Here is a 13995-nt window from a genome sequence, read left to right as displayed (position 1 = left end):
TTGCACAAACATTTAAGCTTCTCGATTGTCAGGAATTTGTGTTCACTTAAATTTTTATTAAATGTTTAGGTATGATGTCATATGATGTATCATGGCCTTTTGTTGATCGTTTAGGTTAGTGTGGACATTTTCAAGGGCTTCCGTGATGAGGAGAGCATTGTAAATTACACTCTGAACCAGGCCTACCAGGACAACATCTCCGTCTTCGCCAGTGAGTCACCTCACCGCTGGCGATATGTGACATGTACCTAATCCTCCCTCTATATGCCAATAGCTGGACCAGATCTCGCTGTGGTGATGTTTCCCTGTGCCTTGTGTCCTGTTTTCTCTGTAGGTGTGATTTTTCAGACCAATAAAGATGGCTCACTGCCTCCCCATGTTCAGTATAAGATCAGACAGAATTCCAGCTTTACTGAAAAGACCAATGAGATCCGTCGGGCCTACTGGCGCCCTGGACCAAACACGGGCGGAAAGTTCTACTTCCTGTATGGATTCGTGTGGATCCAAGGTACCAGTGGCAGATTAACTTGTGCTTTGGTAGATACAGAACTGTTCACATGCTTTGTGATATACGGACCGGCTCGATTTAAGGTAAAACAGTGCAAAAAAAGTGCAAAACAATTTCTAGGAGTTATTTCAGGTAACTTTATTCTCAAAGTTCGCTCTGTTCTTTGAAATCTTGGATGTGAGTGAGGTTATTGTAAGTTTGGCAGTTTTATTAGCAGAGGAATATAAATACTCACCCGTGCCCGACCTCCTAAGCATCGTTTCTCGAATTAATGCAAATCATAGTAAAAAAAAAAACGTGGGCACAGCAATAAAACACGCTCTGGCAGTGTCCACGGAACTCTGGGTTGCCATGGGAGACACGTTACGTATTTGATGTTTTATTTACAATGGATGTGTCCTGGCAAACTGCTTACCTGGTAATGCTAAGCCTGCAACACCTGTGAACATGCAGATGGAAAATGTTGCCTCAGTCGCTTTTTGTGACTGCATCATCTTTTATTTAAGGCCATAGAAGAAGCTAGCGAGCCTAGCTTTAATCCGTGAGCTCCTCAACACACAATAATGTGAGGTCGTGCGGCACTAAGGGAAATGCGATATTAGCTTCATTTAATCTAATACTGTAAAAGCTTGTAAAAGATTCTGCCGTGTGGGGTTTTCTTCTAGATATGATGGAGAGGGCGATCATCAACACGTTTGTCGGACACGATGTGGTGGAGCCAGGGAATTATGTCCAAATGTTCCCGTACCCCTGCTACACAAGAGACGAGTGAGCTCCTGTCACACTGACAGCTGAAATTTTTTCTGCATTCGTGCTGTGTTCTCGGTTTTCTTTCGTTAGACAATTTCCAGCACCGAACCACAGGATTTATGTCAGAGACCTGTGAAAGTACGATTCTAGAGGCATTGATGACTGACGATTATAGTAATTACACTCTTGGTGATCTGCTGCCAGGCGTGAAATCGGAACAGCTGGCACACGTGAGCTTTTTGTGCCCTTGTGCCGCTAAGATCTGCTCGTCTGTGCAGCTTCCTGTTTGTGATCGAGCACATGATGCCCCTGTGCATGGTGATCTCCTGGGTCTATTCTGTTGCCATGATGATCCAGCACATAGTTGCCGAAAAGGAGCATCGTCTGAAAGAGGTGAGGTCTCACCAGGTCTCAGAAAGGTTTCTAGAACCCTCAAAAACCCAATACACTTCTAGAAGTCCTCAAGAACATGTATAATTCTAGAAGCCTTAAGAACCCAATACACTTCTAGAAGCCTCAAGAACCCATATAATTCTAGAAGCCTTAAGAACCCAATACACTTCTAGAAGCCCTCAAGAACCTGTATAATTCTAGAAGCCTTAAGAACCCAATACACTTCTAGAAGCCCTCAAGAACATGTATAATTCTAGAAGCCTTAAGAACCCAATACGCTTCTAGAAGCCCCCAAGAACCCGTATAATTCTAGAAGCCTTAAGAACCCAATACGCTTCTAGAAGCCTCAAGAACCCATATACTTCTAGAAGCCTTAAGAACCCAATACACTTCTAGAAGTCCTAAGAACCCAATACACTTCTAGAAGCCCTCAAGAACCCGTATAATTCTAGAAGCCTTAAGAACCCAATACACTTCTAGAAGCCTCAAGAACCCATATAATTCTAGAAGCCTTAAGAACCCAATACACTTCTAGAAGCCCTCAAGAACCTGTATAATTCTAGAAGCCTTAAGAACCCAATACACTTCTAGAAGCCCTCAAGAACATGTATAATTCTAGAAGCCTTAAGAACCCAATACGCTTCTAGAAGCCCCCAAGAACCCGTATAATTCTAGAAGCCTTAAGAACCCAATACACTTCTAGAAGCCTCAAGAACCCATATACTTCTAGAAGCCTTAAGAACCCAATACACTTCTAGAAGTCCTAAGAACCCAATACACTTCTAGAAGCCCTCAAGAACCCGTATAATTCTAGAAGCCTTAAGAACCCAATACACTTCTAGAAGCCTCAAGAACCCATATAATTCTAGAAGCCTTAAGAACCCAATACACTTCTAGAAGCCCTCAAGAACCTGTATAATTCTAGAAGCCTTAAGAACCCAATACACTTCTAGAAGCCCTCAAGAACATGTATAATTCTAGAAGCCTTAAGAACCCAATACGCTTCTAGAAGCCCCCAAGAACCCGTATAATTCTAGAAGCCTTAAGAACCCAATACACTTCTAGAAGCCTCAAGAACCCATATACTTCTAGAAGCCTTAAGAACCCAATACACTTCTAGAAGTCCTAAGAACCCAATACACTTCTAGAAGCCCTCAAGAACCCGTATAATTCTAGAAGCCTTAAGAACCCAATACACTTCTAGAAGCCTCAAGAACCCATATAATTCTAGAAGCCTTAAGAACCCAATACACTTCTAGAAGCCCTCAAGAACCCGTATAATTCTAGAAGCCTCAACAAACATGATGCTGATGAAAACAACAATTTATTTCAGGTGATGAAGATGATGGGCCTGAACAACGCTGTGCACTGGGTGGCCTGGTTCATCACTGGCTTTGTCCAGCTCTCTATATCGGTCACTGCGCTGACAGCCATCCTGAAATACGGCCGTGTTCTTCTCCACAGCGACCCCTTCATTATATGGCTCTTCCTCACCATCTATGCTGTCGCCACCATCATGTTCTGGTAACGTACAAGTGTACAGTACTGATCCAGATTGATGGTTTACATGTCAAGATTAGAAAAGATTCCTGATTGATTAGCACATCCAAACTATGTTTATAATTTTCATGTGCTGTTTACAGAGCTCAGGACAGTCTCAGACATCCTTAAAAAAAAGGATCTTTTTGTAAGGATCTATTTTGGTGATCACTGCCAGGATGTAAAAGGATATCGTGAGTGCAGTAACTGATCTCTTCTCTCTCTTCTAGCTTCCTGGTGTCTGTGATCTACTCCAAAGCCAAGCTGGCCTCCGCCTGTGGAGGGATCATCTATTTCCTGAGTTACGTTCCTTACATGTATGTGGCCATCAGAGAGGAGGTGGCCCATGACAAGATCACAGCCTTCGAGAAGTGCATTGCGGTAGACACCTCCCACATCCTTCTAGCTCACATTTGCTCTTCTGAGCAAACCTTCTGACCTTCTGAGCCCAACGTACAAGGTGCTTTAAGATGAAGTTGGTTTACCTTCTCTCCTTCTGTTCACATGTCACTTCCTCGCCCATCTGCAGTCGCTGATGTCCACCACCGCGTTTGGCCTGGGCTCAAAGTACTTTGCGTTGTACGAGGTGGCTGGAGTGGGCATTCAGTGGCGCACCATCAACCAGTCGCCAGTAGAGGGCGACGACTTTAACCTCCTGCTGTCTATGGTCATGCTGATCATCGACGCCACTGTTTACGGAGTGCTGACTTGGTACATAGAGGCTGTTCATCCAGGTGAACCATGACACACTTCATCTGCCTTCATGATGTAATCATCCAATGTTAAGTTGATTGGCATAGACCATGGGGAAAATACATACATACATGCATACATACATACATACATATGTGCATAAATACATACATACAATCACTGGCTTATTAAAAACCCCTATGTATCTGCTCTTTCATGTAATTATCCCAGCAGCCAGTCACGTGGCAGTGTGTAATGCAAACAGGCCATTGAATATTGACATTATACCTTGGAAACACGGTACGGGGAAGTTAGATCTGACTGGTTTTGATCATGGCACGTTGGTGGTAGCAGATGGCCTGGTTTGAGTACTTCAGAAACTGATGGTCTCCTGGGATCTTCACTCTCAACACATCACGTGGAGTCAGAATGCTAAAAACAAAAACCCCCAGCAGTTCTGTGGGTGGAAGTGCTTTGTTCATGAAAGAGGAGAAAGGGAGGAACGGTGATACATCAGTCATACATCAAAATGAACCATACGTATGCGTGTACAATAAGGCATTTCAGAGATTGAGACTGTTCAGAGAGCAACGGGGGGTCTTGCACAGTATTACTATGGTGTACTATGATGTGAGAGGAAGTAGCTTTACTCAGCACACACACACACACACACACACACACACACACAGTACACACAGTAATGCTATTCAGTAACTGTTTTTAAACCTGTTTAATCACTTATTTTATTTGATTGTTTTCGTTTATATCAAAGGCAGTCACCTGTAAAAACCTCTAGTTGCTACATTTTCACTATAAGGCTCTCTCTCTCTCCCTCTCTCTCTCTCCCTCTTCCTCTCTTTCTGTCTCTCTCTCCCCCTCTCTCTATGTCTCTCTCCCTCTCTCTCTCTCTCTCTCTCTCTCTCTCTCTCTCTCTCCTGCAACAATTCATTAATGAGTCGGCAGTTTTCCTGCATATTCATGATCTCCTCCTCTGCAGGGATGTATGGGTTGCCCCGCCCATGGTACTTCCCCCTTCAGAAATCTTATTGGCTGGGCAGTGGGCGCATCGAGACGTGGGAGTGGCCATGGGGGAGCGGTGCTAGGCTGAGTGTGATGGAGGAGGATCAGGCATGCGCCATGGAGCACAGACGCTTAGGTACAGGCCTGACGAGGCGATTTCAGATCACTTATCAGACGCTGGCTTGCTGTTCTATAGATAATGTTTAACCATGGACATAAAAGATGTGGTTATTTTTGAGTCTTGTAAAATAAAAGTTAGAAATAATACATTAACTTTGCCTAATTTTCTTTGCTAAATGTTTTATCACATTACATTGATTTATACTTGTGGCTGAATTAGACAACACTGTTTATCGCCCCCTAGAGGAAAGCCGTGGGATAGAAGAGGAGCCCAGTCACCTGCCTCTGGTGGTGTGCATAGACAAGCTCACCAAAGTGTACAAGACGGGCAGCAAACTGGCTCTGAACAAGCTGAGCTTGAACCTGCATGAGAACCAGGTGGTCTCCTTCCTGGGCCACAACGGGGCCGGCAAGACCACCACCATGTGAGACACTGAGATGTGTGTGTGTGTGTGTGTGTGTGTGTGTGTGTGTGTGTGTGTGTGTGTGTGTGTTTCCTCTGAGAATAACAGTGAGACTGCGACTCAGAAACCCGAAGATGAAGTAGATCTTGCTAATCTTGAAGCCGTTGACTGCTAGTGTTCTGATTGGTTCCCAGGTCTATCCTGACGGGACTCTTCCCGCCCACCTCGGGCTCAGCCACCATCTACGGGCACGACATCCGCACGGAGATGGAGCGTATCAGACAGAACCTGGGCATGTGCCCCCAGCACAACGTGCTCTTTGACAAGCTGAGTGTGGAGGAGCACCTGTGGTTCTACTCACGCCTCAAAGGAATGGAGGAGGAGGACATCCGTAAAGAGATGGACAAGTGAGTCCACACGCCCTCACACAGCCACACACACCTACCCCACACACACACCCCTCACACAGCCACACACACCTACCCCACACACACACCCCTCACACAGCCACACACACCCACCCCTCACACACACCCCTCACACAGCCACACACACCTACCCCACACACACACCCCTCACACAGCCACACACACCTACCCCACACACACACCCCTCACACAGCCACACACACCCACCCCTCACACACACCCCTCACACAGCCACACACAGCTACCCCACACACCCACCCCTCACACAGCCACACACACCTACCCCACACACACACGCCCTCACACAGCCACACACACCTACCCCACACACCCACCCCTCACACAGCCACACACACCTACCCCACACACACACCCCTCACACAGCCACACACACCTACCCCACACACCCACCCCTCACACAGCCACACACACCTACCCCACACACCCACCCCTCACACAGCCACACACACCTACCCCACACACCCACCCCTCACACAGCCACACACACCTACCCCACACACCCACCCCTCACACAGCCACACACACCTACCCCACACACCCACCCCTCACACAGCCACACACACCTACCCCACACACCCACCCCTCACACAGCCACACACACCCACCCCTCACACAGCCACACACACCTACCCCACACACAGCCACACACACCTACCCCACACACCCACCCCTCACACAGCCACACACACCTACCCCACACACACACCCCTCACACAGCCACACACACCCACCCCTCACACAGACACACACCTACCCCACACACCCACCCCTCACACAGCCACACACACCTACCCCACACACAGCCACACACACCTACCCCACACACCCACCCCTCACACAGCCACACACACCTACCCCACACACACACCCCTCACACAGCCACACACACCCACCCCTCACACAGACACACACACCTACCCCACACACCCACCCCTCACACAGCCACACACACCTACCCCACACACCCACCCCTCACACAGCCACACACACCTACCCCACACACCCACCCCTCACACAGACACACACACCCACCCCTCACACAGCCACACACACCTACCCCACACACCCACCCCTCACACAGCCACACACACCTACCCCACACACCCACCCCTCACACAGCCACACACACCTACCCCACACACCCACCCCTCACACAGCCACACACACCTACCCCACACACCCACCCCTCACACAGCCACACACACCTACCCCACACACCCACCCCTCACACAGCCACACACTCCTACCCCACACATCCACCCCTCACACAGCCACACACACCTACCCCACACACCCACCCCTCACACAGCCACACACACCCACCCCACACACAGCCACACACACCTACCCCACACACCCACCCCTCACACAGCCACACACACCTACCCCACACACCCACCCCTCACACAGACACACACACCCACCCCTCACACAGCCACACACACCTACCCCACCCACCCACCCCTCACACAGCCACACACACTCCTACCCCACACACCCACCCCTCACACAGCCACACACACCTACCCCACACACCCACCCCTCACACAGCCACACACACCTACCCCACACACCCACCCCTCACACAGACACACACACACACCCCTCACACAGCCACACACACCTACCCCACACACCCACCCCTCACACAGCCACACACACCTACCCCACACACACACCCCTCACACACCCACCCCTCACACAGCCACACACACCTACCCCACACACCCACCCCTCACACAGACACACACTCCTACCCCACACACCCACCCCTCACACAGCCACACACACCTACCCCACACACACACCCCTCACACAGCCACACACACCTACCCCACACACACACCCCTCACACAGCCACACACACCTACCCCTCACACACACCCCTCACACAGCCACACACACCTACCCCACACACCCACCCCTCACACAGACACACATACCCCTCACACACACGCCCCTCACACAGCCACACACACCTACCCCACACACCCACCCCTCACACAGCCACACACACCTACCCCACACACCCACCCCTCACACAGCCACACACACCCACCCCTCACACAGCCACACACACCTACCCCACACACCCACCCCTCACACAGACACACATACCCCTCACACACACGCCCCTCACACACCCACCCCTCACACAGACACACACACCTACCCCACACACCCACCCCTCACACACCCACCCCTCACACAGCCACACACACCTACCCCACACACCCACCCCTCACACAGACACACACTCCTACCCCACACACCCACCCCTCACACAGACACACACACCTACCCCACACACCCACCCCTCACACAGACACACACACCTACCCCACACACCCACCCCTCACACACCCACCCCTCACACAGCCACACACACCTACCCCACACACCCACCCCTCACACAGCCACACACACCTACCCCACACACCCACCCCTCACACAGACACACACTCCTACCCCACACACCCACCCCTCACACAGCCACACACACCTACCCCACACACCCACCCCTCACACAGCCACACACACCTACCCCACACACCCACCCCTCACACAGCCACACACACCCACCCCTCACACAGCCACACACACCTACCCCACACACCCACCCCTCACACAGCCACACACACCTACCCCACACACCCACCCCTCACACAGCCACACACACCTACCCCACACACAGCCACACACACCTACCCCACACACCCACCCCTCACACAGCCACACACACCTACCCCACACACCCACCCCTCACACAGCCACACACACCTACCCCACACACCCACCCCTCACACAGACACACACACCTACCCCACACACCCACCCCTCACACAGACACACACACCCCTCACACAGCCACACACACCTACCCCACACACCCACCCCTCACACAGACACACATACCCCTCACACACCCACCCCTCACACAGCCACACACACCTACCCCACACACCCACCCCTCACACAGCCACACACACCTACCCCACACACCCACCCCTCACACAGCCACACACACCCACCCCTCACACAGCCACACACACCTACCCCACACACCCACCCCTCACACAGCCACACACACCTACCCCACACACCCACCCCTCACACAGCCACACACACCCACCCCTCACACAGCCACACACACCTACCCCACACACCCACCCCTCACACAGCCACACACACCTACCCCACACACCCACCCCTCACACAGCCACACACACCTACCCCACACACAGCCACACACACCTACCCCACACACCCACCCCTCACACAGCCACACACACCTACCCCACACACCCACCCCTCACACAGCCACACACACCTACCCCACACACCCACCCCTCACACAGACACACACACCTACCCCACACACCCACCCCTCACACAGACACACACACCCCTCACACAGCCACACACACCTACCCCACACACCCACCCCTCACACAGACACACATACCCCTCACACACCCACCCCTCACACAGCCACACACACCTACCCCACACACCCACCCCTCACACAGCCACACACACCTACCCCACACACCCACCCCTCACACAGCCACACACACCTACCCCACACACCCACCCCTCACACAGCCACACACACCCACCCCTCACACAGCCACACACACCTACCCCACCCACCCACCCCTCACACAGCCACACACACTCCTACCCCACACACCCACCCCTCACACAGCCACACACACCTACCCCACACACCCACCCCTCACACAGCCACACACACCTACCCCACACACCCACCCCTCACACAGACACACACACACACCCCTCACACAGCCACACACACCTACCCCACACACCCACCCCTCACACAGCCACACACACCTACCCCACACACACACCCCTCACACACCCACCCCTCACACAGCCACACACACCTACCCCACACACCCACCCCTCACACAGACACACACTCCTACCCCACACACCCACCCCTCACACAGCCACACACACCTACCCCACACACACACCCCTCACACAGCCACACACACCTACCCCACACACACACCCCTCACACAGCCACACACACCTACCCCACACACCCACCCCTCACACAGACACACACACCCCTCACACAGCCACACACACCTACCCCACACACCCACCCCTCACACAGACACACATACCCCTCACACACCCACCCCTCACACAGCCACACACTCCTACCCCACACACCCACCCCTCACACAGCCACACATACCCCTCACACAGCCACACCCACGCCCCTCACACAGCCACACACTCCTACCCCACACACCCACCCCTCACACAGCCACACATACCCCTCACACAGCCACACCCACGCCCCTCACACAGCCACACACTCCTACCCCACACACCCACCCCTCACACAGCCACACCCACGCCCCTCACACAGCCACACACGCCCTCCCACAGCCATACACTCCTACCCCACACACCCACCCCTCACACAGACACACACACCCCTCACACAGCCACACTTCCACACCCACACACGCCCCTCACACAGCCACACACGCCCTCACACAGCCACACACTCCTACCCCACACACCCACCCCTCACACAGACACACACACCCCTCACACAGCCACACTTCCACACCCACACACGCCCCTCACACAGCCACACACGCCCTCACACAGCCACACACACCTACCCCACACACCCACCCCTCACACAGACACACATACCCCTCACACAGCCACGCCCACGCCCCTCACACAGCCACACACGCCCTCCCACAGCCATACACTCCACACGCTTACCCCACACACCCACGCCCTCACACACCCACACACGTCTTCCCCACACACCCACGCCCCTCACACGGCCACACACGCCAACCCCACATGCCCACGCCCCTCACACAGCAACACACGCCCACGCCCCTCACACAGCCACACACGCCTACCCCACACGCCCATGCCCCTCACACAGCCACATATGTCCACCCCACACTCCCACACCCACATATGCCCACACACACCTACCCCACACGCCAACCCCACACACGCCCAGCCCATGCCCACATGCCCACCCTCCATGGTCACCCACACATGGCCACTCCTACACGCCCACCCACAAATGCCCATGCCCACACGCTCACACGCCCATCCCCACACACACCCACACACAACAGACACACGGTGTTCGTGAATTTGAGAGGTTGTCTCGAGACGTGTTATTAGACTTTTTGGTGCGCGTATCTTTTTAAATGGCTTGGCTTCCAGACAGGGCTATTTTAGATCTGCATTATTCCATCTCGCTGAGGAACACAGTGAAGCTTTTTGTGGAGCAGGTCGTGATTTTGTGCTGCTCTAATGCCTCTGCTAACATAACAGCCTCTTTATCGGCCTCCAAGAGTCCTTAAACAGTGGTCATTACTCGAACAAAAGGCAGATTCCAGTGAGTTTCACTAGAATAAACCCGGCAGCATTATTCAAACTTGCCAATCTGATATAAAACCTTCCTCCATCTCACGTCCTATGCTTTATATGGCTGTTAGCTAGAATTACATAATTAGCCATTCTCCCCGTTTTCCCATAATGCTCCCTAATGTGTTTATCTTTGGTGCGTTTCTCTTTGATGGCCGTCTAGGGTCATGTGCATCTGTGAATGACACGGATGATCTCTCCTCTTTGATAGGATGATTGAGGATCTGGAGTTGTCCAATAAGAGGCACAGCCTGGTGCAGACGCTGTCGGGGGGCATGAAGAGGAAGCTGTCGGTGGCCATCGCGTTTGTGGGCGGCTCCCGGGCGGTGATCCTGGACGAGCCCACTGCCGGAGTGGATCCATATGCCCGACGGGCCATCTGGGACCTCATTCTCAAATACAAACAGGGTCAGAACATCCTGTAATTAAAACCAAACCAATGTAAACAACGAAGCATTTATATATTTGTATCATGGCTGATTGAAGGCCTTGGAACAGCAGAATAAACCTTGATGTGCGTGCGTGCATGTGTGTGTGTGTATGTGTATGTGTATGTGTGTGTGTGTGTGTGTGTGTGTGCGTGTGTGTGTGCGTGCGTGTGTGCGCGTGTTTGTGTGTGTGTGCGTGTCTGTGTGCTTGTGTGTGTGTGTCTGTGTGTGTGCGTGCTTGTGTGTGTGTGTCTGTGTGCTTGTGTGTGTGTGTGTCTGTGTGTGTGTCTGTGTGCTTGTGTGTGTGTGTCTGTGTGTGTGTGTCTGTGTGCTTGTGTGTGTCTGTGTGTGTCTGTGTGCTTGTGTGTGTGCGCGTGTGTCTGTGTGCTTGTGTGTGTGTGTGTGTGTGTCTGTGAGTGTGCGTGTGTGTGTGTCTGTGTGCTTGTGTGTGTGTGTGCGTGTGTGTCTGTGTGCTTGTGTGTGTGCGCGTGTGTCTGTGTGCTTGTGTGTGTGTGTGTGTGTGTGTCTGTGTGCTTGTGTGTGTCTGTGTGTGTGCGTGTGTGTCTGTGTGCTTGTGTGTGTGCGCGTGTGTCTGTGTGCTTGTGTGTGTGTGTGTGTCTGTGTGTGTGCGTGTGTGTGTGTCTGTGTGCTTGTGTGTGTGTGTGTGTGCGTGTGTGTCTGTGTGCTTGTGTGTGTGCGCGTGTGTCTGTGTGCTTGTGTGTGTGTGTGTGTGTCTGTGTGCTTGTGTCTGTGTGTGTGTGTTTGCACACACACATAAACAGGTCGAACCATCCTGCTCTCAACTCACCACATGGATGAGGCTGATCTCCTAGGAGACCGCATCGCCATCATCTCCCATGGGAAGCTGAAGTGTTGTGGTTCTCCTCTGTTCCTCAAGAGCACCTACGGTGACGGCTACAAGCTCACCCTCGTCAAGAAGCAGAGCGACTCCCACCCTGCCGGTGAGGCCCACAAGTGCATGTCTGTCTCCAGTAAGCATCTCTTCTTCTGGGTAGTCATCCATTGTCCACCTCTGCACACGAAAAGCCTTTTGTTTATGTGAAATGTTTATGTTTATGGTTTTTATAAATACAGTATTTGACAGGATGTGTTTTCACCCTGTGGTGGTTTTTAATGCAGTTACTGTAATTAATGCCGGTAGGTGCTCAACTACTGACTATTGCGTTCGAGCTCTTTTCTCACCACTCTTTGTTCTGCTTTTAGAACAGCCAAGCAACCTTCCAAACACACCTTCACCTACTTTAAGCTCAGTTTCTGTCTGTTCTCAGACCAGTTGAGGGCACCCCCTTGCTCGTCCATGTCCCTGTGCTCTGAGAGCAGAGTGACCCAGTTTATCCGACAGTACGTAGCATCCTGCCTGCTGGTGTCCGACTCCAACACCGAGTTATCCTACATCCTGCCATCAGATGCAGTCAAGAAAGGCTGCTTTGAGAGACTGTTTCAGGTACACACACACACACACACACACACACACACACAAGTAGGCTTGGGAAAGATTAAAGCTGCTATAATTGATTTTACACTTATTGCAAACTTCCACCACATTTACCCAGATCTTCCAGGGTCCAGATCTTCTCTCCAGCCCAACTCCCTCAATCCAAATCTTTTTACAAATCCAATTCAAGGGCCTGACAGGCAGGATGGACCTTGTCTTTCTGATTGGTTATTGCAGCCAGACTGTGTTGAAATGTTAAGATCCTCAAGACGTTTAGATTAAGTGTTACTAAAAGAAATCCCTTACATCGTGCAAGCACAGTTCACAGGATTAAAATGAAAAATGCTAAATATTCCAAAAAATGTGACTGTTTGTCGATCCGATTCCAATGTTTCTGACTTTGGTAGTTGAAAGAACATAACTGCATTTGAGCAGCATGTTTGGGATGGCAGGAGAGACTGAGTTCTCAGATCGCACACAATGAGGAGTGGAGCAGAAAGATGTGTGGAAGTGGATGTGTGTGCCTTGAGCAGCAGCGAGGCTGACCAGCGGTCTCTCCGCCCAGGCCCTGGAGCAGAGCTTGGACAGTTTGGCTCTCACAAGCTTTGGAGTGATGGACACCACGCTGGAGGAGGTCTTCCTTAAAGTGTCGGAGGAAGACCTGTCCCTGGAGAACAGTGACGCAGGTGAGAGGAAGTAGCCTTATGCAAAGACCTCGCGTGAAAACGTATATACACACACACGTGAAAATCAGCATTTGTTGGAGAAGCTACAGGCAGAGCTT

General features: G+C 52.0%; 1 protein-coding gene across 3 annotated transcripts in view; it reads left to right on the top strand.

The window, feature by feature from the left end:
- The window catches only part of abca2 (ATP-binding cassette, sub-family A (ABC1), member 2), a 60618-nt gene that overhangs the window by 33492 nt on the left and 13131 nt on the right, over nucleotides 1-13995 (top strand). For 2 of the 3 annotated variants that reach the window (XM_076997834.1, XM_076997835.1), the window contains exons 14-27: nucleotides 115-211; nucleotides 335-508; nucleotides 1174-1276; nucleotides 1537-1651; nucleotides 2985-3175; nucleotides 3421-3571; nucleotides 3720-3924; nucleotides 4881-5039; nucleotides 5268-5448; nucleotides 5622-5834; nucleotides 11539-11735; nucleotides 12538-12747; nucleotides 13045-13220; nucleotides 13777-13897. In XM_076997834.1, coding sequence (XP_076853949.1) covers nucleotides 115-211; nucleotides 335-508; nucleotides 1174-1276; nucleotides 1537-1651; nucleotides 2985-3175; nucleotides 3421-3571; nucleotides 3720-3924; nucleotides 4881-5039; nucleotides 5268-5448; nucleotides 5622-5834; nucleotides 11539-11735; nucleotides 12538-12747; nucleotides 13045-13220; nucleotides 13777-13897 — 2293 coding nt within the window. The remainder of the gene's footprint in view (nucleotides 1-114; nucleotides 212-334; nucleotides 509-1173; nucleotides 1277-1536; nucleotides 1652-2984; nucleotides 3176-3420; nucleotides 3572-3719; nucleotides 3925-4880; nucleotides 5040-5267; nucleotides 5449-5621; nucleotides 5835-11538; nucleotides 11736-12537; nucleotides 12748-13044; nucleotides 13221-13776; nucleotides 13898-13995) is intronic. The other variant, XM_076997836.1, reaches the window with a different exon arrangement.

The sequence above is a fragment of the Brachyhypopomus gauderio genome, chromosome 3 (assembly GCF_052324685.1).
Source record: "Brachyhypopomus gauderio isolate BG-103 chromosome 3, BGAUD_0.2, whole genome shotgun sequence".
In the NCBI taxonomy this organism is placed as follows: domain Eukaryota; kingdom Metazoa; phylum Chordata; class Actinopteri; order Gymnotiformes; family Hypopomidae; genus Brachyhypopomus; species Brachyhypopomus gauderio.
Note: the sequence above shows the minus strand (reverse complement) of the source record. Positions and strands in the feature narration are given on the sequence as shown.